Here is a 26,224-nt window from a genome sequence, read left to right as displayed (position 1 = left end):
GTTAATTTAAGAGACTGGGAATCTCCCGACAAAGTTCCAGGCGAGGTATTTGGGTTGCAATGCGAGCGGCGATTTTAGCGTCACTGCAACCTTGTTCCCAGCTAATTACGCAGTTATAGGGTTCGCCGGTCGTCGGTCAGATAATTGCGATATCGTAGACCCGCGCTACGATCAATAAGGGGGATCGTCGATCGGTGTTACCGAAGATATACCGTTACCTGTCACTTTCGAGCGTTCGATTGACGAACGTTCGATTGACGAACGTGGCGGACATGGAAATTGGAACCGTGTTGCCGGAAGTGGGGCTTTCAATAATGTGCGATCGTATAATGCGAGTAACGTATTGGAATCCTCCGCGGACGCAACTAAACAGCTAGGAAACCTCTCGTTCGTCAATTCGGCACTCGGTGTAATTATCATGAGATCAATTAATAGCGCGCTCTGGAATACGAATACTTAACCGGATCGAATCGAACCGGGATTGCGCTCGTTGATCACCGGGAGATTATTGATATCGGAGCCTGCGCTACGTAAGCGCACTAACTGTGAAGTATTAGCTCCAACGTGGTGTGTTTAAATGGGGAACGCCTGGAACTTTGCTCGCCGAACCGTGAAATGTTTCGCACGATTCGTGCGAGCGCCGTTTGTACATCCTTCGCATTGTTTCGAATCGATTGGAAAAGAGCGTTAAACGATCGGCTGTATTGAAATCGAAAGATCATTGTAATGAAAAGGAGTGCCTGTCAAACTATTTTAATATTTTATTACCACGGATGAGAATTAAATTTAAGTTTAACTTGGAATCATTTTAATAATTCATATGTAATATCAGGAATTTTAATATTAGGATATAAAGTATACATATATAAGTCGACGTTGAATAATGTTTATTTAAAAAACAAATTTTATTGACATACGAGTTAACAAAAAAGATCATATTGCAATAAACTAAATTAATCTAGATTAAATAAAACTAGGGTCTTCTGTACCTTCATAGAAAATTTTATGAACACTTGTGCGTGTATCTTTATTAAAGTAGACACACAGATTTTTGATGTATATATCACGTAATAATGTAAGATTATTTAAGATGCGTTTTCATTGCGCAGGAATGAAGATAAAGAAAGAAAAATGAGACGCTACAATTTTTTTTTTTTACAAAGAAAGATCTTATTAAGTCAGTCTTTAATTCGTATTCCAAACATTACTCTCACAATTTCTTCGCAAACTGGCATCTTTACAAACTGAAAGTCTTCATTATTTCACTGCACATGACATCATTTGCACATGGTTCGCACGCTTGACTAATCCCATTCGATACGGTTTCATTCTTGATACATATTAATGATTCTCTTGCTTCAAGTGGCACATCCAGGCGATTTTTTCAGGAGCGAAATATATGTATACATACATATATATATATATATATATATATATATATATATGTGTGTAATAGCTATTTTATTCGCGTATATAAATCAAAGTCCGCACCACGCGGCCGGCTCGTAAATATTTCCGAAATAATAAATGACCTTAAGCTAGAGCTACGCGAACAATCAAGTCGCGTAATTTTCACTGAACACTTTCGACGATTTCCATTAGCCAACGCTGTACACGTTCAGGTATCGCATTTCCACACGATCCGTTAGGAATTTCTCACGCCCGCCGATTAATAATTAGCTCGAAATTGCGATTTCATGCGAACGCGTCGGATCGATTTCCTCTTCCATTCGCTCGTAATAGCACGGATCGATGGCTCGATATTTCTTAATGCTTACTCCATTGAAATTGATGCCGGGGCAAGCCATCGAGAATGCTCGATCGACGTGCGAGCGATCTCGTGGCTCGCTCGCTGTCTAATTCGTAAAGCAACGACGGTCGATAAACAGATGGTCCTCTCCATCTCGTAAAAATCGCTCGTTTACGCGGAATAAACGTAACGCTTTACGACACGTGTGCGAGGAACGGTTTTCCCATCCGCGCCATCATTCGGCTACGTGAGATCGGAAATTTGAGATCCCCATTTGGTCAGGTGGCTTGAAAGCAGAGACCGTATAACGTCATCCCTCGGGAATGCTTAAAACTTGAACTTTGGCCGGTGTCACGGAAGAAGGCTGCTTCTCACTGGTCTCTTGTTGTAATCGTCGTCGATGTCATGGAGATCGGGCGGGTCCGCGAAACCGCTGTCCTCGTAACGTGTGCAACGTGAACCGGGCGATCTCGGCGGATGGACCGGATGAATGCTATAACGGGAAGATACGAGATATAACGTGAAATATAAGAATAACGCAAAATACAGTTAAACCCGAAATGTAAGAGAACAACAAATAACGTAACATATAATTTGTACACTGAGAAAAAAATAAACTTGACTAAATTTTCCAACTCATTGTCAATTAAATTTTGTTCAATTCAATTATTTATTTATTTGACTTAAATACAATACTAAAATACTTAAATTTCCGCTCATTTATATACTTAAATTAAATACATAAATACTTGAATTGAATAAATTTAATCAAATTTAAAAATTTAGTTAAATTAACAATTTTTTCTCTCATTGTACAAGTGCAAATTTCTGTCAATAATTTAATTTTTATTTTTAAAGAAGATTACACGTTACATAAGAAAAAAGAATCCTTGTTTTGAAAATAAATCTATCTTTAGAAATGTTAAATATTGAACTGAGATTATAAAGCGTTAACTAGACATAATTATTTATTTATATGAAGAAACTGGTATATGAAGAAACTTTATAGTTCTATCAAGAAAAATATATATTCTCATTATTTAACAATAATAATGGATTGAAAAAACAAATATAATTTTCTAAAATTTGCTAAGATTATTAAATTCTTCTAAAAAAAAGATTGAATTATATTCAATTATAAGCAAGATTATCAATGTTTCATATGAGCAAGGATGTAATTTCTTATTTATATATGAAACAATGATTGTTAAATGGAATATTATTTTTAATTTGATAATGTTTAGTACTATTTTTTTGTATAAGATAATATGTAGGTGAAATTTGCTCTTATCTAACTATTACCTGGTGCATCTCGAGGGACTCGTTTCCAAAGGTTCGTCATATCGGCGGGAGAGCATCGTAAAGTCTCGATGAGCCGCGACCATTTTCTGCAGCCGCGAAATGATCTCATAATCGGGCGTGCAGATTGGCTCCGACAATAGCTTCGCTACGGAGACGCGGAAGCTCTGAAGCTGAAACAGGAAATGAGCAATTTGCGAAATGAATCATGCTCGTATAGTTCATACTCGCTCTAGAATTAATTTCTCCGTCACAAATTTTGCGAATGTAATAGTTTTTAAGCGTGTAAGCAAAATGTAGGCATTTTGATTTTATAGAATACTTTTTCGTAAATTATTTCTTGTTATGTAAAAAGATTTCGTGTAAAATATTTTATATTATGCATGGACTTTAGTTATTTTTGTTGATTTAATCATTTTAATATTCGTTGCATTAAGAGGGCTACACCTACACTATTAAAAATTGGTAGCAGAATTTAATGTAATGTAACGGAAGCCAATTTCAAGCAGGTACATACTCGTATTAAAAACATTTAATGTGCATTTAATGTAAATTTTATGTTGTTGAAAGTTCACTGAATTTTATGTACATGCTTTTCATAAATACATACTTATAAACACATTAAATTTTAATGTACATTAAATTTAATGTGTAAGTTAAAAATATATTGAGTTTCATGACATTTTTAACAGTGTTGGGTCAAAACAAGACCCAATTTCACGAATTTTTTGTAAATAAATGGAAAGAGATAGAAAACTTGTTTTTATTTTATTGTAATGATTATATCTTTCTCTGTTTAATATTTAAATTTTATTTTAAAAGATCATATAAAAGAACGTCGCTGTTCAAGTTTTCCTAAATCACGTTTCTAAAAAATGTCGCTAACGGTGACCACTGCTGCTCCCACAGGACTCATCGGGAAGCAAAATAGCACAAACTTTATAAAGTTGAAACATAAATTTAGTGCTTGACACGGCTGTTTTTTTAAAATATTGCGTTTGAACAAAATGGGAGCTGGTCAAAGTTTCAACATAGCTATTTTTCACTTTAAATTTTTTACTTTTGACTATGACAAAAACTAATCATTGTTACAAAAAATTTTACGCCAAGCATTAATTTTTAGAGTCTGGGAAAAATGTATAAAATTGCAAATTTTCAAAACTGTTTTTGAAATATAACGGTCACAAGTTATTGGAAACGTAATTTGAACGTAGCAACGACGCCATTTTATATTGTACTACTTTTTAATAAAATTTAAATGTCAAATAGAGAAATGTAATATTTTTACAACGAAGTAAACACGATTTATCTATTCCTTTCCGTTTTTTCACAAAAAATTCGCAATATTAATGCCTCGTCTAATATAAAATTTGCAATTTTATACATTAGAATACTTTCAAAACTTTTCCACTCAAATAATGATATTTTTCCTTCCATTTCTCTCTTTTCCTATTTATGTTTTTTTTTTTTGAAGTTCAAAACGCTATTTATAGCAGATGTGACAGATGCAGCGAGGGTATTAAGACTCAAGTGCCTTACGTATAATTTATTATAATTAATGTTCGCTTGTTCGAACTAAATCAAAGTTCCGCGACGCTTCGGAAAGCGAAGTTACGGCAGCGACGTCGGGATAAAGCCTCGCGAAATCGCATGCAAGATTTACAGTCCTTTCACGGCGTACGCCGCGCGGCGCGGGTTTAAGTCGAAGGAGCTATCCGCTTTACAGCACGGCGACGCGCGAACGTGTCTCGAATTACTACGATGCAGAGTCAACTCGAAATCGTTCCGAACGAGCGTTACGCGCCCGACGAAAGAGAGAGAGAGAGAGAGAGAGAGAGAGAGCGCAATTACACGAGCAGTCGCGAGCCATTGAGATTGCCACAATGAATTAACGAGCCTCTTTCGGCGGAGTATTAAGAATAAGCTCTGCTGCAAGGGCGCTTACCGCTTTAATAAGAGATCAAGAGTGTTTTGAACTCTGTTCTGTGGATTACGGCGAGACGACTTCCGGTGGATAATACGCGTAAGGTGAATTTATTATAAATAGCTTCTTCTCTAATGGGCTTCTTTCTACGAAGAATTTATATAATTCTGTGCATTTTCCTTCATCCCGAGAGAAAATGTGTGTCGTTCGAAGGAGACTTACGTAGGCTTTAGAAAATGGAGATTCGCATGAAATACATATGTAATGCATTGAAGCAGTTTGTCTGCGCAACGGAGCTCCATGGTCCGTTTCGACAGCAACTTCTTTTGCGTAATTTAATCGCTCGCAAATCCGCATTCGTGCACACGGCCGATCATAAATCAGAATTACGTGAGTACCAATACGCGTGTGCCGAATATACAATCCGGCAATTGAGACGCGGATTTTGCCTTTCGCGTTTTTCGGCGAACAAAAGAAACGTCACGCGACGCCGATTCGTCGATATTAATGACACAACTCATTTATTCGGCATTCATTCGGCCAACGGATTTATTTTATTTTATATTTATTTGTACATGCATTTTATATATTTTATGTCTCTCATTTCATTTCGCTTCGCTGATGGAACGTCACCGCGGACGCATAGATAGTCGTAAACGTGCTAGATGGAATAGCGCGTGCGATATTTGACACGTACAAAAGTAATAATGCATCTCACCTGGGATTCTCTCCTCGTGACCTCGGAGAGATTTTGCTTGACCTGAGCCAATTCGTCGCGGTGAAGCTGCAAGGTATGGTCGTTTATCGATCTCTCCTGATCGGCCGTCTCCGCGGCGGTCCTCATCTGCTCCTTCGCCATCGTCAACTTCCTGTTGTAACGCGTCCTCAGCATCTCACTCTCGACGAGACGCTTCTGTAGCTCCTCTATCTTCCGGCTGCGTTCCAGCGCAGCTATCTGCTCGCGGAAAATGTCGTAAAGTGGGTTAAAATATTTGATCGATAGTTGCAGATTATGAAAGCTTTCTCGCACGGTTTTAGGAAGAGAATTCGTTCGGAAATTTTGTTTTCCCGGCGTACGCTACTTCGTTCACGAGCGTAAAATCGATTTAACGAGGCTTTTTAAAAGCCTGGATAGATTAAATTAGTTTTAAAAAATACTCATTTTTTTCATTAAAAGTGAATCAAATCATGGAACATGCAATAAAGTTTATGAATGCATCAACATTTAGTGCAGCCAACATATTTGTTGATAACTATACAGTCACAAAGCTACACTGAAAAAAATTACTAAATTTCAATAAATATTTGTTTGTATATTTGCAAAAAAATATTTACTTGGAGTACGTAATTATTTAGTTAATTAAAGAAAACTGATAATTAAATTTAATTAGTTGTCCTTTTACTAAATGAATATATATTTATATTTAGTAAATATTTTCTTGCAAATATATAAACAAATAATTATTGAAATTTAATTTTTTTTAGTGCGATCATCCAAAGACACAGAAGTTTATTTTTGCTAAGAATTCACCAAATATAATTTTTTTAGAAAAAAAAACTTGAAGTGAAAACCCTTGCTAGTAATGCATTTCCAGCATGCTTTTGACGTGTAGCATAAAATGAATTCCCATCTTCCGAATAATTAGTTTTGTGACTGTATGTAATAAGATTATTTTGTCAATTGAATATTCTCCTGCTATAATTTTATCATCTTTTTTTTACACACATTTTTACTCACGTAACAAAAGATAAAAAAGAGATAAAATGGAATCGGAGCTTTGTTGCAATTTCATTTAAATATATTTTTTAATTTTATTTTATTAACAGGCCAGAATAATTTTTTTTAGTTTAAACGCAGATTTGCTTTCAAAATGTATCATTGACAAGGGTTTTCACTTTCAATCTAGTTCTCCCTAAATAATTATAATATTTGATAAATTTGTAACATATAAAATAAATTCTCCTGAATACTCGGATAATTAGTTTCGTAATTGTATATGACTGTGACGAAATTATTGCACGCACTATGTTCTACGTGCATTCCTTAAAGCATTCGAGTTTATTATTATGTTAGAAAGGACGGATTTATAAAATTACATGCCTTATAATCTGCGGCTTCCGTCAATTGTGCGCTCAACTCCCGATTCCGTGTCTTTTCCTCCGACAATTGGACCTGAAGTCGCTCAATCTGTTTCGCCAGCTTTTTTGCGCTGAAATAAAGGAAGGAAAGTCGCTCATGTCTTTTCCCTTTTTTTTTTTCAATTCAAGGCATTTGTCCGGCATTAAGACAAGCGATGCATAATAGCTGCCTATTATATGGCGACAAATGTGGTGAGTTGCATTCAACGCATTTAGACTAAACCGCGAACCAATGTCAGAAATTATAGATAACCGCCGGCGATTATAGCGTGGAAAAAATAATGCCGCATCGATGCACGAAGCCACACTGTCGGCCGATTAAATTTTCCAATAAACCGCGACTCTATATATCTCTCATCGAGCAACTAGTCGGCAGGTATTGTTTCCTCGGTAATGTTACGTGGTAGATGATAACGGTTGGAGTTGTAACATAAATTAATTATCACAGCACTGGTAATAGTCTCTTAATTATTGTTCAACATGGATGGTCTTCGCGAGCATCATTTGTGATAATTTATATAAACTTTCGCGTGATGTATGAGAGAGAAAGCGCAATTACATTCCGAGCAAATGACATTTTTTTTATAAATTATACATTGCGACGAGCAAGTTCAAAGTTTGTTTAAAATTTTGTTGCAATCAGCCTCAAGCTGTTCTAAAACAAACCGTATATTCGCCTCGTCGCGCTCGCTCTGCAATAGCGACTTCATTCTCACGCTATCCTCCTGCAGAGATAGCTTCCTGCGTAGAAGATCCAGATGCAGGTCTCTGCGCTGCAATTGCTCCCGCAGGGTTCGGACGCGACGCTGTAGCTGATAAACCACGGAAGTCTGCGAGACAGAGAAAAAGAAAACCACATTTGTCGTGTCCTTTGCGGCAAAGGTATTTCCCAGAAGTGGCACAATATGCAAATACGCATCCATATAGAACGCACAAACATTGAACTTCATCTAACTCCTCATGCAATTATTAATTTGAGTTTGGGTGATAGCACGCAAGGTTTGAAGCATGACGAATGAACTAAACTAAAGTAACAGTGATTCATTCATGCGATATTTGCGACGATATTTCTATTGTAGGAGAGAGTTACGACTCTCCACTCATTTGATACTGATTTGTACGTAAATAAACGTTGGAAATTAAATCTCGATATTTTAGATATTGCAGATGTTTAACCAAAAGCGAACTAATTTATCATAATTTGCAACATGCTGCAAAAGATACGAAAGGAAGACAACCGATCGCTTAAATCGTACTGGATCTTCTAGATAATAAATCTTCTTTGAAAGTATCGAATTTATGAATTAAAGTAATTAAAAGTATAAGGAATTATTAACTAATATTTATTTTATGAATAATTTATTGTGAAAAAAGGGATTAAATATTTAATAATTAATAAATAACGATAATAAAAAGATGACGTCGGGTAGAACTGGTGTGAATTTATTTTTGTAATTGAAGTATTTTTATTCATATCAATTATTAATTTCATTATTATCACTTATCAATTTGATGTTAATATTATTTTATTATAATAAAATATGTAATAGTATGATTTAGGAAACTTGATGGATTTTATAAAAATATCAATTTAATTTTTATAATAATTTCAAACATATACACAGAATGAATGTCAAATATTTTACAATACACCTTTTTTTATATAAAAATGCATGATTCTTATCCGGTACATAATCAAAAATTAATTTCAGTTGTATCTGATTTTTTAAATATTGTTAACACGCAAGTAATTTGTGTAATTTATTCAATTTTTGTCTGTATTATTTATTTTATATTTTTCTCATTACATATTGTTTATATTAAGTGAAAAACATAAAATATTGATGAGGCACGATTTAGTGGACCAGTACGCATTTAACTCTTCCCTATATCCCATTAAATATGCTATAGAAAACGAATTTATTTTTCACGAAATGAGGGAGCGTCCTGTCAAAGGAAAAATCCTGTTTTCACTGACATGTTATCGGAGGTTATTTAATTAAAAGTTAGTTCACCGCGGACCAGTTTTACGTTTGAAAGAGCGACCGCAATATCGACGCGCCATGAACACCATCGTAGATGCTGCATTAAATGGAACTTCATTACGCGGTATTTCCGATAAACTGTCAATTTGGAGTAACAATTACGTCGCGAGCAAAGCTCGATCAACGTCCGATTCAGTCGCAAAATATATCGGAAAATCTGGGCGGGATGAGAGGGGAAGACGAGGAAGGGATGAAAAGCGCCTCTCTCTACGTTAAGGATACTCCACGATGGTGGAACGAAATAAATGTCTACGAAGAGAATGTTTGAAAATTCTGCGAAGTTTCTCTCTAAGACGCTTTGCTCGCGCCGAGGGCTTACTTCTTTGAGACAGGGAAGCTCGAACGATCGCTCGCGCCGAATCCTCGGTAGGGTCGTGTAGCTGCAGCACAAATACTGCGACGTGCGGTAAGCACACACGATTTGCACGACAAAGAAACACAGAACAAAGGAGAAGAAGTTAGCAACGTGACAGTGGCATCGGAAAATATGTAATATAGATCGTGCCCTTTACCTTGTCGACCAGCTTGTCGGTCTCCAACCTGGCCAGCTGCTCGGCCCGCACCAACAGCGACTCGGTTTGAAGATCGAGCCCGATCTCTTGGGAGATCTCGTCCATTTGCATCGCCTTACTCAGCCGATCCAGAAAGGTTATGAACTGCAAAAATTCATGATTAGATCCGCTTAAGAATCGGTTTCTTCTTGAGAAATAAACAGTAGACGTCACCGCTAGATTAGAATCGCTAGAATCTAAATCGGAATCACTTAAAAGATAATGAATAGTCACTAATGATCGCAGTTATACGTATAGCAGTGCGAGTCAACAAGATTCTACTGATTCAAATTTAGAGGGTGAAATAAATAGCTTTTAAAAATTAGAAATTTGTAACACTAGAAATTCAAATTAGAAATTTCTGAATTATTGTTAAAATTTTTTTGTTTGAGATTGCTTCTTTAAATCAAGATTTATTATTTTAATTTGAACAAATACAGGATAAGTTAATTCAATAATGCCTTTAGATTCTCGTTTGCTATTCTACGTGTCAAGATTGCTTTAACATTTCCAAGAGATAGAAGCGTTTGAAATTACCGTCTGCTTGTCTCTGCGTAAAGACTCTCTTGAGAGATCGCTGCTTGCGAGTTCGGATTCGAGTTTGTGTATTTTAGCTTCTAGAGCGGCGCGTTCCTCCTCCAAACTGCGTACCTTCATCATCGTGGACTCGACCAACTCGCTCTGCCGATTCGTCGACTCCGTCGCCGTATTCACCTTTTCTCGAAGGCTTTGTATTTTCTGCGAGAAAAGTATGCGTTCGCAGCTTTATGAGCTTCGCGATATCATGTAGCTTAAAAGAAAAAAAAACAAAAAACACCAAAACCGAAAATTCCGACGCGAAGTGTTTCATCGAATTTCGATAAAATTCTTGATACATTTATGTGTAAAAAATTTAAAGTAAAAAAGAGTTATTTGTATGTATAAAAAAATTCGATTTTTTGCAAAGCAACAGCATAAAATTGCCGTTTTCGGTAGCTACCAGCGATTGATCCTTATTGTCTGCCAGAATTTCTCGAATGCGATCTTTGATCGCGTTCTCGTGGGACTCTACGAATCGGCTCGGTGTGCTGACGAGGATCGCGACCGACTCTAGCAGGTGACGCAATTCATTTTGCACGCGTTGCGTCTTTTCCTCGCGGGCCTTCAGATCCTCTGCAAGAGCGACACGGGTTACAAAAGGGTACGAGGTTGAATCGATCCGGTGGTTTACCTCGTAATTGACAGATCAGCGCCTCCTGATTGGATATGTTCCCCGTTGCGCTGGTTAAGCTTCTATTCGCGTTGACGAGCTTGTCTCTCAGATCGTTCATATCCTTCTCGGCGACCCTGTATTGCATTTCCAGGCACTCCTTCTCCTGGAATAACGCGATAAGCAATTAATGATACAATGTAATTACTTCATGGATCATTCGAAATAATTAAAGTAATAAATAGTTGTATCCACATAGAGAGAAGTTTTTCTTAGAATTGATTGTTCATGGAAATCGTAGTATAGTCGTGAGACGATATGACCAGTACAATTAGTATGGCATAATAAAATTTTAGTCCAATTACTTTATAGTATTTTATAGTGTATTATAGAATAGTTTTAATAAAATTTTATTTTACTAAAATTCTACTAAAAATATAACAAAATTTTTCGAAATTTTACAACTTTGAAGATAAATTTTAAGAAAAGAATTTTTCGTGCATAATTTTTGGTAATAGCTCAATTTTTGACATGATTAGAATAAGGATGTTCATTCAAGTTTCAAAAACAAATTCTCAAACATACCTGACGCAAACGATCAATATCGACTAGCTGAACGGATATTTGTCTCTGCAACTGCTCCTTTTCCGTGGTCGCGCGATCAAGGGCGTCCCTGCAGGTTCTAAAGTCCACCTCGACGCCCGTCAACTGCGTCTCGGCGTTTGTGCTCTTCGTCCGCAAGCGGTTCACCTCTTGCACGAGCTCTTCGGCCTTGTGAATCACCATCTCCGGACTGTGATGTGCCGCCTCGCAGTACTCGACATTCAATGCATGTGCCAACCTCCGCACGAAATCCTGTCAAAAACGGGTGTAAGATATCGAAAGTGCGGTTTGAATATACGGGGGGAATAGAAAAATTGATACGATTTTTCTGCGAGGAATAAATGTGGAGGATGTCGACAGCGTGTCGAGTGGCGCGATCGAGCGCTGCACGCTGAAACATACGGCACCTGCAGATTCAGACGTGCCCGTTCCTTCAATTGAATCTCCTCGGATATATTGTGCTCCGATTGTCGAATTTTCTTGTCGTACTCCCTGACCTTTTCCTCGTGATACTTTACGTCACGCTGCAGACCCTGTATCGTGATCTCATTCCGCCCCTGGCTCGCATACAGATTTCTCTCCCTCTCCTCCAACTCCTGAAATCGTTATTGAATTCTACAAGATGTATGTACTGCCTGCCATTCATTGACTATAGATTCCGCGTGTTTCGCGATCTTTTCAACGAAAGGCAGAACGAGCGAGAAGAAATGAATTTATCTCGCCGCTCATTATCGGAGGGGCTCTTTAATCGTTCGCTTGTTACGGAAGCAAATTAACCTGAATGCGCTTCTTGAGACTGGAGATGACGGCATTCTGCCTGGCTGCCTGTTCGCGAAGTTGATCCGCTTCTACCTGTAGCTCCACGACCCTCTGGTCCCGCGATCTCACAGCGCTTTTCATTTCCTGCAGCTAAATAGAGGCCGAATTGATTACTAACGCGGCCGATTATCAAAGCGGTGAAATAATCGATTTACCTCAGACATAAGCCTGTCCCTCTTGTATTCAAGAGCCGCCAGCTCGCTCCTCAAAGTGGTCGTTAGATCGTGAGTCATAGCGTCGTCTGGGTCCACCTGAAACAAGATATTAGATTGTTCAAAGGCAAAATGTTTAAAGGATATTATCCTTTGAAAAGTGAAAACATCGTGAGATGTGTTAAATTATATTCATTTTTATGTCCAAATCTACGTTCAATAATTAAGTAATCTCGCAAAAATATGCGAGTCATCCGGAAACGGACGCGTTTACTTCATTTATTTCTATTTCATTGATTTTATGAATCTCCCGGTTTATAGTTGCACCTTACGCAAAAATTAAAGTAACAATTGTTATAAATTATCGGTTTCATCGTGCGCCGTGCGACGTATACGGTACTCTCGTTGAGTTTCACCGCAGGCGAGGAGATCCTCTCGTAAAGAAAGTCATTTTATTTTCCAAAGCTTCCTCGCGAGGCGGAGGGCTTTAATGCCGGAGCGCTCGTTTAAGCCGGGAATAGATTAGCGGCGGTCTTCCCGCGGCTTCTGAAGTTCTGACCTTTCTCTCGCAGAATGCAGGATTCACGAGTACCGCAGGTACCGACGTCTCTACCGGCGGCTCGTAATGGCACCCATTTGAGCTTCCACGTGTGTATGACGGAAACTTTACAAGACGGCTCGATATGCCCCCTTCGGCCATTATGTCTGCCTGCCTGGAGAATTGCCGGATCGTAGAATGTCGGCCACAACGCGGATAAGTTAGCTTGTTGGTGGCTATTTTTAGAACGCTATATTTCGAATTGTTTACTTTAAAACGCTTACGATTAAATTAAAATACTTCATTCTTCGGCATGTGTGATCTTCTGACGAGTAACGTTTTTCATTGAGCCGCTTTCAATTTTACTTCATGTACTGTTTTTTTTTTATTTATAGTATTTGCAATGTAGAATCACATAGGAAAAGAATTAGGTGCGAATGAATTCAAGAGAAAAATTTTATTTTTATGGAATATAAAATATTCCATACAAATTTTATACCAAATAATAGATAAGTAAAACAAATATTTTATTATGTTTTCATTCATTTGGTTTAAAAATAAAATGAAATAAAATTTTATTAAAAAAATAAAATATGTGTTTTACTTATCCATTACTTGATATAAAATTTGTATGGTATTTTATATTTAATAAAAAAATGAAAATTTTCCCTAACATCATAATGAGTTAGACGAAAAAAGATCAAATTTGATGTTTATTCAATTTATGGCTTATATGAAGATTTACAGATTTTTCGCTTTTCACTGAAAAATAACGATTTACCATAACTTTGAATTCATTCGGCACATAATTTCTTTCTTACGTGATTTTACATTGTAAATAAAAAGAAACATTACATGAATTAAATTGGCAGCCTAATGAAAAATATTATTTAAAAATGAACTCCTCAACTGATATCTTTGATTAAAAGTTCTAACTAACATTTGATTTTTATATTACAAAAATCGATTATCATATTATCATCCATGTAACCGTAAAAAAGTTATGCTTCAATTTTACAAAACTTCTAAGCAATCTTCTAATGCATTGATAAGAATTAATCTTGCTTATCTACACCTTTTTCAAATGCAGTAACGAGATTTTCCAAGAAGTGTTACAGGAAGAAGATTGCTAGATTACTTCTTTGGCAATCTGATCGATATTGGAAATCGAAATTGACTTACGTTAGTTGGCTTCGAGTGATCGTATGAAATTATTTTCTAACGCAATTCGCCAAGAAAATAACGGTTATTTTACACATTGATTAATACGAATTATGGAACTAGCAAAATATCTGATTTGGCGCGAAACGATGATTAAATCGTCATTAAGCCAAGTTGGAAGTTCGGTGCGCATGTCATTCGAAATGAGACGGCTGGTGGTCAAATTATTGTTATTAAGTGCACAACGATGCAGTTAAATATTTATGACGACTTTGGCGCCAATTATCGCCGTTCTAATTAATTATTTCGCGACGGTAACCGATCACGCGGAGTCGCTCGCTTTTATCTCGTTTTCATGCTGATTTCCGCATTCGACGCGTTTAATTACTTTTTAACAAATCCGACTCGTTGCGGGATCCGAGCGGAATTAAATATATCCCGTCGAATCACTCCCGCTATTCAAAATGAAATCCGAATGCTCGCCCAAACGAGAATTCGTTTCACCGTTAATTACAATCATAAGCGGATTTAGGGCTTAACGTGTAAAAAGCGGGTCTTTTTACGTCCGTTCTTTTTCCACCTGTCTTTCTCGATCTTATCTACGAGTCTGAAAACGGTAGCGCGCTGTAATATAACTTCGTGATAACTGTTTCATCCCGGATTCATTTCCGAGCGCGCAAACGAAAGTCGGAAAAGGATCATCGTTGGAATAAACGCGCCGCGAAGTTTTGTAAATGGAAGCATCTTCATGCATACGGAATTTACTAATTACGCATTCACTCTATTACACGGTACACATTGTATTCAGAGCCGATTGAATTGCGTGTATAAAGCAAGTTACGTAATAAGCATAATCTTTTATATTTTCTACGTATGTTAAATTAAAAATCTTTTTTATTAGAAAGTGAATTGATCTAAGAATTTTGTTAATAAATTATTAATGCAATATATTTAATTTTTAATACTGATAGCGTTATTAAAATAAATGTTATTAAATATATAGCATTATTGCCGTTGTAAGCACGTCAGTGTCACAAATAACTCGAAATTTTGTGGAAAAATAAATTTATCCGGTCGGAAATGTAATATTTCTACCGTAAAGGGTAGTTTCGCCGATCATTCTCGACATCGAAATCGATTTCGCCGACGCGACTCGCTCGACGTAACAAGGCTTGCTCGAAAACATGATCAACTCTACCTCGTCTTGCCCGTCGGATCCATATCGCAGGTTCTCGCAGGAATTTCCGCTACACGATCGCGCGCGGGAGCGCTTCGTATTCCCCCGAAGCGCCCCGTGTTCCTGGTCCAAGTAATACTCAACGGAGTTCGCACTCGATGTCCGGGTGATAGTCGCCGAATCGCGGGATGGCGTTTCCTGTCGCGCGAAGAGAAGAGAGAGAGAACGAGGGCGCGCGTCGAAGGTAGCTGTTACCGTCGCCAATTTCCAGGGCAATCGGATGCGCGCGGCGCAGACATGGTTACGATGGCGAAGTTTCGTCTGCCTACGACAGCGGATTACGTGACCCGAATCCGTGCCGTCGACGCTGCCCTGGGAACGACCTCGCGACCCCCGCGGCCTCGTCCAGGTGTATCTGCATCTTCACGCGAAAATCTATGTTTTCGCGAAATCTATAGTCACGAAACCGATTGTCTGGATATTGATCTACTCTATGCTACAAAATATTATAATTTTTCAGCGAAAATTTGATTGGAAATGAAATGTCTTGTAATAATGTATTTCCATCAAAAGCGAACTAAAAAAATTCAGTTACATGTTAATTACAAAGTCAGACTGAAAGATGTATTTAAATAAAATTGCAAGAAAGCGCCGATTCTATTTTATCTGCGTTTTTATTCATTTTTACTTAAGTCTGAAAATATACGTAAAAAGTGGTAAAATTGTAGCACAATAATATTAAATGCAATTATGAAATTAAAACTGTTCAGAAGCATAAGATGGAAATTTATTTTATTGCAAATCAAAAGCATACTTTTCATGAAATATACTACTGATAAGAATTTTTATTTCTAATTGAGTTTTCCCTACAAAATTACAATATTTAATAAATTTGTAACAAAACATCAAAAAGTATTTAATTTTAAAATAGTAAAAAGTTTTATTTTTGTCTCCGTATTTCAAATACTTAAAAATGTTGAAGTTTTAAACAATGTTTTCATTTGATACGCTTAAAACTTTAAAACTAAAACATTTTTAAATATTTAATGAGAAGAAAAAGAAAACATTTTAATATCTCAAACTTAAATACTTTTTCTTGAGCATAAGTATTTTAATGGTCCAATATAAAAGTATTTTTTGATCTGTAGCTAGAAAATTTTTAGATGCTATTGTAAAATTGCGCTTTCTGAATTTTTTGTTGCGGCAAACTACGGTGAACAAAAATGCGATTAAAAATTGCTGTATGTACACTCAAAAAAAAATATTTAATTTTAAAATATTTATATGCTTTCAGAGAAAATGTGAAAGAAGTAAAATATTATATGTAAAATCACAAACAAGAAACATTATTATCAACGCTAAGATCTTGCTATAACCGTATATTAACCCTTTTTCAATTTAAATGTTATTATCACCGATTTCTTAAATACTTAAAAAATGTTTTGGCTTTAAACGATGCTTAAATTTAAAATTCTAAGGCCAGTATTTACAGTTCTAAATAATTTTCAATACCTAAAAGCGTAATTAATTACAGATTTATAGACTTTAAAGTGTTTTTATTTCTGTCTTTATTTTTTAATACTGAAAAATATTGTAGTTTTAAACGGTTTTAAGCACTAAAACATTTAAAGCTATTAAAGATTTTAATTATGAATATTTTAGGCCAATATTCATAGTGCATGAATAATTTTCATCTTTGATTGAAAGCCTAATTAATTACGGATTCATATTCTAATTAATTACACTTCTATGAATCTATAATTAATTGAGCTTTCAATCAAAGATTGAAAATTACTAAATTACCGACCTAAAACGTTAAAAACTGAAATCATTAACAGCCCTAAACATTTTAATGTTTTAAATCTAAACGCCGTTCAAAATTAAAACATTTTTTCACTACTAAAAAAGTAAAGAAAGAAACAGAAACGTTTTAATACCTTAAGATTAAACACTTCGGGCACTATCCTGTGTCAAAACAATTAGTCTCGTGATCATACGTCGGATACTGGGTCGAGAATGTTACCGTGGAACCGAATACTACACAATGGAATACGCTTCCCGAATTTACGGGTCACCGTATGACAATGATACTTCGCGATGGTATCGCGCTGTTGGTTCCACATTGCGAACCTGAATGCCTACTTCGACCTAATACGAAGTGCGAGCATAAAGATGCGAAAAGATACATGTGTAATGCGAGTAAGTGGAACGGACTTCTCATGAATTATTTCATTTCTGACGAATCTTCGCTAATTAAAAAAAGCTTTCAGCACTGCTTATCTTGCACATCAGCGCGGAACGCCAAAAGAAAAATCTCTTTTGCACAAACATTACACTCGAGGGGATGAAACGTCTATCGCGCGGTCAGAGAGAAAGAGAGAAAGAGAGAGAGAAAGAGAGAGAGAAAGGGACGTGTACAGGAGAGAGGAATATATTTGATTCAACGCGCTATCTCTTCCTGGGTATCAGGTTAAAATCAGGATCCGCGATCCTACATGCGCCGCATCAATTATCTCGCGATTCAATTACGCGACAGGTCGCCGACCGCGGCCGAATGCGCGAATGGGATCGTTATCGTTATCTCTCCATGACCCGAAAATAGTTTCGGTCGAGAGGCAAGCATGGTTTTGGCAGCGGCGCGGGCGTATTCCGTCGTCCCGCGGAATACCGTGAATTTCCACAGTGGTTTAGTCCGACGATATTGAATACCCATTATACTCCGTCGCCTATAAATATCCCAACGAGTCTCGGGACGCCGTGCGGGAAACGACCGCGCGGCGAGCGCGACCTATTTACCGCTCGGCGTTTACCTCGAAGCGGCCGCGGGATTACGGCTGATTCCGTGTGCGCGTACTCATGTAAAAAAAAAAAAAAATCGTGAATTTGCCACCAGGGAGACACGGTTTTTCTGCAGCGTCGTTTCGCTGGTAACGCGCGAACTCGTGATTTCGCACACGCGGCTGTAATACACCGCAATAAAATCGCAATGAGAGTACGTGAGCGCATTGAGAAATACAATATACCGTGAAAATAATTTAGATCTTCCCCGTTAAAAGCTGACGTCCGGCGTGTGTCTCGTATGCTTTGCAGTCCATTAAAAGCAAGAGGCTCAGAGTAGAAATAAAAAAATGTATGTACGTAACAGCAATATTTTTTGCACAGCTCGGTGCATATTTCATGACGTCTATGAAATATTTAAATGGACTTTATTGCTAAATTTAAGAATGCGCCGAATAAAATAGTATTACATTGCGTAGTATTACGCTTAAGGAAAAGTTTCTTTAAATGAAAAAAATGTGTTTGAATCAAAGAAATTTGTGCACTGCTTTAAAAAAAGTTTTTTTAATTTAAAAAAAATTTTTTTGATTTTTACTTATGTTAAAATAAAAAAAAATAATTTGGTTGCGCAAATATTTTTTTTTTAATGAAAAAAGTATATTTTTAAAACCAGAACAACTATTATAAATTAATTTATACATTTCTGTTAGTATTTTGAATTAAAAAATTTGTTATTTGTTTAAATTAAGCAAATAGTTTGAATGAATAATTTATTCATTTTAAAAAAGACTAATAACATTATTTCTTGAAATCGAATAAATTTGTATGTTCCTCGTAAATATCTTCACTTCAATGTAAAAAAAAACCAAGTTAAAGAAACGATTTCATCAATTAAAATATTACTTTTCTTTGGGTATATAGAGACATTCAGTAAAAGCAATAATAATATTTTGTTCAAATTTGCAAAAGACGTAACAAAGTCAAATTTTTACGTATTTAAGTCCAGGGATTTTTTTTATCCGTCAAAATACGGCATTGCATTCAACATTAATACTACGGTCGAGTCGCATCTATTTTTGGCACGATGCATCAACGTGTGTTCGATCACCATGATATTGCAGTGACGACGATACATTAATATCTACGATAGGGCGGATATCAAATTTTGTTCTGTGCCGTGTACACGCAAACAGAAATTTGCACTATAAACGCTGCGCGCGATTATATTTACTCGTTCTTTGCATTTTTCCGATGAACATTCATTCGCATTAGGTTTTTCTTTTTACGAGAATAAGTGAGCTGAACTTTTGTATGCAAAAATATACTCCGCATTGCGCGCGTTACATAAACAGGTAAAATCTCACGGATGATAATGGAATTACAACGAAATGTGAAAAACTCTGGCTTTCATAATTACATTACGTAAAAAAATTGAATTATATTATTTTATTATTTAGATGAATTTTTTCAGTTATTTCGACGCAGGCGCACATTTTTCTCACATACAACTGCATATTTTAATCATTATGCATTGCATTGGACGTTTGAGAGAGACAATAAGAGAAGACCATCTAGATTTATTACGGAAATTGATACTCATAAGTCAAAAGCTGCAGCGGAATTAGAGTAACAATATTGGTGCATCAATATAGCCAATAATTAATGTTGCACTGATCGATTCTTTCATTGTAATTATAAGTAAAAAGAAAATGCATCAGAATAACCAGTTTTCAATAAATGCGTATCTATTTCCGGTCATATAAAATAAATGTAATTTTTATACAAGATGAGTAAAAGTTTATCACATTTTTCTCGAGAGCGGCTAGAGAAAGATATTATAACATTGTGAGAAAAACGTAATAAACTTTTTACCAGACTCACCATGCACATCATTATATTTATAGATGATTTAAAAAGAGCTATGTATTTATCGGGAAAATTAGGGCCTCGAGAAATAACGAAAATAATTCACATTTTTGTACATCTAATTGTTGAAATTGTCTAACAAATTATTTTATTATTTATATCTTGTTGAAGTACCACATATATATGCATACTCATAAATCTTAAGTTATCGTGTAAATTAATTACAGCGAAATAACTTTATTAATAATAATAACAGGCACAGAGAAAAAAGAAAGAGAGAGAGAGCTTGTCGTTTTTTATTACGAGAAAGCGAAAATGAAATGCGTTTTAATTTATCTCATTCGCGCCATTATAAATAAAACACTAGAGAAAGTATTAAACTAGGATAAATTTCATTTAAAAATACTCTTTCGAAAGGAAGAAACATATGTTCTCGGAAAGCAAAGTGTTTGCACGGGTTAGAAAGAAACTTGAGTCGAATTAAATGTCGGGACATCGATAAAACTGAATTTGGCGAATCCTACGCGACTTCTCCCTCCAACCGCGTGCTGGAATAGAACAAGGGCCGGAGGCCCTTCTTTTCAACCGTGCCGGATGGCTTGAGATCGGCTTCGAAAGCACGCGACAGCGCGAGCGGTCGTCGCTGGGGTAGCGGAGCGACAGGTGAAATCGATTCCCTTGCAACGCTATGGCAACGCGACCCTTGTTCACGCGCGAGTCGATACCCGCTCGCGATTCGCGCGAGTCGAACGAGGGAGCGAAAGGGAGCGGTAATTACGAGCGTGACGGAATGCCGCGTGCAATTCGAATTGTCTAATTAGACGGCGGCGCGAGACTCGGGATAGATACGCCACATTCTCGATCGAACGCAGGCTCCTCAATCGATTAGAAATCTTCTCGACTAGAAATATTGAAGACGCGCAATTCGTGTTTCGCTAAGAGAGCGAATTCATGCCACATTAATTAAATGATTAAAAAAAAGAAAACATTAGATGTCACTGCGTTTCTTTACATTTAATTTATTGATGAAATTTTATGAACAATCTGTAATCAATGATAATAATCGGAATGCATCTCGCTATGCATCTTTGTAATTTTGTACACTTGAATAATTCTAATAGCGAGGTGCGTTAGAAAGGAAGTGGGAAGCGCATTTGGGCAACGTAGCAGATTTGCATAATCTAAATCCTGCACTTTTTATCCCGCATTAGAACGATAGAAGACTTTCATTTCCCGCATTTTTCAGCCATGAAGAAACGTCACGATGTAAAAACCTTATCCCGAGATAAGCGAGAAAAGCTGCGAGATTTTTCGTCGCGAGACACCGCGCGTTTGTATTCCTTAAATCTGTCTCCTCACATCTACTATGTAAATTTTTTTCGACTACAAATGACCTAGTATTCCTCAAATGAGATATTGTCCGACACTTTCAAACTAATTATGGTGTGCTTTTCGAAAACATTTGAGTTATATTTGTTTATTCACACTGAGAGGAATAAAATTTAAATAAATATGTTGTTAGTACTTCATTCAAATAACTATTTTATATCAAGCCAGTAATATATTTACTACAAACAAATAATTTTTACTGTTTGAAATAAATAAGTTATTTAAATAGTACCAATAAAAAAAACATATTTATGTAAATTTAGTATTTTTTTTCACTCAGTATATTTGATTTATTAATAAAAAGATGAATTTAACTTAATAATTGAACAATTATTATTATCGTAATAAGAAAATCTATAAAATAAAAAAAAATTGTCTTTTGGCAGTGTCCAAACTCACTTGAAAAGCTTCAGCTTTGCCGAAAACTGATCGGATGATCAAACTAAAATTGAATGGATTGGCTAATCAATCAAAGAATTAAAATCAATTATGTGGTGATCAATATCATATGGCGATCAAGCGCGTTTCTCGCTATCGATCTGTTGCCCTTCGATGGACGCGCCGCGTATATACATACGTACTGGCATGTATACAATGGAGAGGCTTTGAGGCGGACGATACGGGTATGCACGTGACCGCACATGCGATTAGCATGTGAATGCGTATGTGCATGTGCACGTGTATAGGTAGGTGTAGGGGTAGGACGATAAGCCATTGATGCAGTTTACGGTACGTTGCATCTACAAACCCCTCGCCCAAGCTCGCGAGATTCTGTGTACCTACTCTACATTTCGCAGCAAGAGATAGCAACTTGTTACACTGCGCATTGGAATACGTGCGCAAGTTATTATACACATAAAAGGATATCGCGCGGCATGATCTCAATTACGATGACCTTAATTACATAAGCCTCGATGTAAAGCTTAAATATAAGCCTTAATTATACACTATTGCTCTCATTACGTACATCTCGTTGGCGCAGCATTCGCGTGATTACAAAGATCGCTACGGCGGCGCGAAAAATAACTTTCTACGTAACATAAAATTAATTCACATTTTACAACACTATTCGAAGAATGTTCAGTAATTTTTTTTTTTTTTTTTTAAGTTTGATAATCGTTCAAATTTAGTTGGGATTATTTTTATTCCCATGTGATCGTTATGATATTTTACTGACGTGTGCAACAATTAAGGATTAAAAGCAGCGAACTGAGTAATCGCTTTTCCTTAGCACGAAAACGATATTTTTCTGCGCGCGTGCTTCTCCGCGCGTAATCTACGTATGACTCTTGTCGCACGCGCGTGCGACAGCAATGCGTTTCCGCGTGTATGCAACGGCGTGCGTGCGTGTGCTTTTTCGCGAATGCATTATGCGTGCAGCGTGACCGATGTGGTCACAGGTGTGAAGGGGCGGTGAGGTGCGTTGCCATCGATTGACCACCTTCAGCGGCGAGGAGATGCAGAGCGTCTCGAAGATCCTCAGGTCTTCCTCGGCCGCCTCCTGCGCCTCTCGTGCCTCCCGCACCTCCTGCGTCTCGGCCTCATCGGACGCCATCCAGCTCACCCGCTCCAAGGAAACGTCCGGCGAACGGCGTGGATTTCGCGAGCGGGGTGAAAAATAGAGACGCGACGCGGCCTCACCGCGAGAGCGACATCCCCCGCGTACGATCGCGAACAGCCCGGCGTGCGGCGGCGACACCGACGTCGAGGCGCCTCCGTACCGAGCGTCGTGCCGTTAAACGTCGAGCTGCGTCGCGATGGCGGCCGGCCGATCGAAATCGCCCATCGATCCGAAGAAAACAACCGTGTGCCGCGCGCTCCCTTCGCGCCGAGGTTTCACCCCCACGGTAAAGTGCGCGGCTCTCGCGGAGAACGTGGGTGGACTATTCGCGCGTATCGCAGACCGCAACTCGTGGTCTCTTTTCCGAGATTTTCTTCTCTCGCGACATCCATATACGTATTCCGCGCCGTTTCGAAATTCCGTCCCACGTGCTCTTGATTTTTTTTTTCACACAGAACGGTTTTGTTGAAGTATCTAAAAATTTAACTAGCTGTAGATCTGGAAATAATTTTGTTGAACTATCAAAATAATAATGCAGGACACTCAAGCTGGTTGCTAGAATATCAAAATTTTTTACCGCATTGTTCATCATGCTTAAATCTTACGTAATTCTCTTGGTGGTTCAACAAAATTATTTGAAATCTGTGTCTAATTAAAATTTTAGATACTTTAGCCAAATTATTCTTTTTATACGAAAATAAATATCGTATTTTTTATATGAAAAATTTTTAAAATATCGTTTTATATGAAAAATTTTTTAAATATTCTTGTTACCTTATTTATCATTTTAAATCAAGTATTGCCACTGATAAAGTGATAACAGTCGCTCCGATTTGCTTATAATTAATGTTTACACGAACATGTCCGTAAACTCAAGGAATAATTACTGATGATAAAATAAATTAAATAAATGGCATTAGTAAGATATTTACAAAGTAAATGTCCCAGTTTTGTGATTTCTTTAAAATCACAAGTAATCTCATATTTTTCTTTATTGTATATTTCAATTATACACCAGAAAATATGGCATTCTTACTTTGAAACATGGTAAACCAACGTTTAATATAAAGAAAGATAATATTCTAAAATATTATTGTAAAATATGTGAAATTTTACAATTTTAACATTTCTCATTATATAATTATTTACTCGTGTATTCAATATTCAACAAGTTTGTATTAATAATTTTTTTTTTATTAATGTAATTTTATTTATGTTAATATTTGTAATTATCCATAGTTAAGTAGTAAGTAGTTAGAAGTCAAATAATAAAATTAAAATTTTAATTATTTTTAACTTAACTCATTGTTAGTTAATTTTAAATCAGTCAAATTTTTAACTTTAGTTATTTCTAAAACTCATAAACTTTAACTTGTTAATATTTTTCCTAAATTTCTTAAAAATTCACCTATTATGTAAAAGAAAAACTTGTAAGAAAAAAATATATTTCCGTATAAAAAAACAATATTTCTTGCTTTTTCATACCAACTTAATTTAACTACAATATTTTTGGCAAAATATGAATCTTTTATAATTTACAAGTTATAATTTACATAGGTGATATTTTACATATAATATATTTTATGTATTTATACAAAATATCTATGTAAATATTACAACCTGATAATGTTGAAAAACAAGAAAACAACTCAATGAAACAGACAATATTTTTTAAATGTTTTTTTAATGAAGTTTTATTTTAAAAAACATTAAAAAAATATTGTCTGCTCATTGGGAAGTTGTAAGAGAGATTTACAAGAATCATAAGAATGAATCGACTTTATAACATCAGAAATGAACAGGCTGTGCCATCTGTACGCGCTATTACTTAGCTTTACCAATGTGCGTCTGCATTATCAGCACTGGAAATGTTGAAGATTCTGTCGATTAAGCCGTTTTTTTTTCCTTTTTTAGCAGAATAACTTTTGCGCATGTATTCGTCTTTCACGTGTTGTCACGAAGAAAAACAAGATTTCATTAATTAATTAATAATTAATTAATTTTATTAATCATCAGATAATTGTCGATCACAAATTACTTGTTTTTTGGTAATAACAAGTTCGACTAATTTTAATAATTCATCAAATAATTGAGGTGGCAATCTAAAATAATCAATATATTTTTCTTCAGCTTGAGCCTTGCATTTTCTTCGCAAGATTTGCACTTGCTTCTTGCAATAATCTTCTTCCTGCGACGGAAACTCAGGATATGAGGCAGCGAAGTAGATGCAAAACACGATTAAACGCGACATAACTTCGCACAAGACATCGCATCCGATTGACGACGAATGTTGGCACGAACGCCCGACAATTTACTTCACTTCCGACACTCCACGAAATTCTCGAAACACTCGCTCGCGTCAAAAACTCGTACGGGACGACGAGGATGCGAGTTGAAACAAGTTGAAATGCGCCGCGACGCGCCACGATCTTCCCACGTCCCCCCTAACCGACGTACCGACCGACTGCGTGGTAGCGATGGTAGCGGCGCGCAGGCGCTAGTCACGTGAGTCATACGTCACGCCGCTACGCAGTACGCAGTACGCATGCCAGCAGTCGGTCGGTTAGGGAGCACGGCGGAAGGTCGCGGTGCATCGCAGCGCATTTCAACTCGTATCCTCGTCATCCCGCACGAGTGTTTGATGCGAGCGAGTGTTTCGAGAGTGTCGTTGACTGCCGAAAGTGAAGTGTCGGCCTTCGTACCGACATCCGTCCATCCGTCGTGTCGAATGCATGGTGCGAAGTCGTGTCGCGTTCAATCGTATTAAGTAGTTTCTCCGTTGCCTCTTATTCCGAGTTTCCGACACGCGTGAGCACCAAGAGGGTTTTGAGAGTTCCGAAAACGAAGGCTTGCGCGTTCGTGCCAAGTATGAATCAATATGAATCAAGACGAATCCTCGTGAGGAGAATCTTGGATCCTTCGTATTGTTCAGACGACAATGATCGGTCGGGATGGCACAAAGTCGCGTCGCGCGTTCAATCATCGCGTTTTCTCCGTTGCCCGTATCTCGAGTTTTCGATGAGCGTGAGTACCAGGGGTGCCGAAAACAAACCAAGTGTCGCGCGTTTGTGCCAAGTATGAATCGAGAGGAGAAGGATCTTGGATCTTCGAAAGCGGCTGGCTGAGACAACGAGACGGAGCTGGACGGAGCGATCAGCGAACGGTGAGTCAATTTATTTGTACGAGTATCTACTGTTTATTCGCCCCTACATTTCAGTATTTGTGTCTCGTCCTGATCGCGCTCGCATAAATTGCGACTCAATAAATCGCGCATAAGCCGTTA

At 37.0% G+C, this 26,224-nt stretch overlaps 1 protein-coding gene across 4 annotated transcripts; it reads right to left on the bottom strand.

Annotated features, from left to right (window-relative positions):
- Positions 1 to 870: 870 nt before the first annotated feature.
- LOC105198559 (coiled-coil domain-containing protein 170) lies at positions 871 to 23,214 on the bottom strand. Of its 4 annotated transcripts, none has more exons than XM_026136825.2 (15): positions 22,822 to 23,214; positions 12,475 to 12,570; positions 12,278 to 12,409; positions 11,908 to 12,096; positions 11,483 to 11,752; positions 10,919 to 11,063; positions 10,688 to 10,860; positions 10,246 to 10,446; positions 9,670 to 9,813; positions 9,477 to 9,551; positions 7,779 to 7,942; positions 7,075 to 7,183; positions 5,692 to 5,928; positions 3,053 to 3,222; positions 871 to 2,243 (listed from the first exon to the last, which is right to left on the bottom strand). In XM_026136825.2, the coding sequence occupies exons 1-15, from the start codon at positions 22,933 to 22,935 to the stop codon at positions 2,102 to 2,104; spliced, it is 2,361 nt and encodes a 786-aa protein (XP_025992610.1). In that variant the 5' UTR covers positions 22,936 to 23,214; the 3' UTR covers positions 871 to 2,101. The 4 variants fall into 4 exon arrangements, with proteins under 4 accessions (XP_025992610.1, XP_039305468.1, XP_011163608.1 ...); XM_039449534.1 differs by lacking the exon at positions 22,822 to 23,214 and adding an exon at positions 15,369 to 16,232; XM_011165306.3 differs by lacking the exon at positions 9,477 to 9,551 and having other exon boundaries at positions 22,822 to 23,207.
- Positions 23,215 to 26,224: the final 3,010 nt, after the last annotated feature.

This window comes from Solenopsis invicta, chromosome 5 (genome assembly GCF_016802725.1).
Source record: "Solenopsis invicta isolate M01_SB chromosome 5, UNIL_Sinv_3.0, whole genome shotgun sequence".
NCBI classification, from domain to species: Eukaryota; Metazoa; Arthropoda; class Insecta; order Hymenoptera; family Formicidae; genus Solenopsis; species Solenopsis invicta.
The sequence above is the reverse complement of the archived record's forward strand: the minus strand, read 5'-3'. Positions and strand labels throughout refer to the sequence as shown.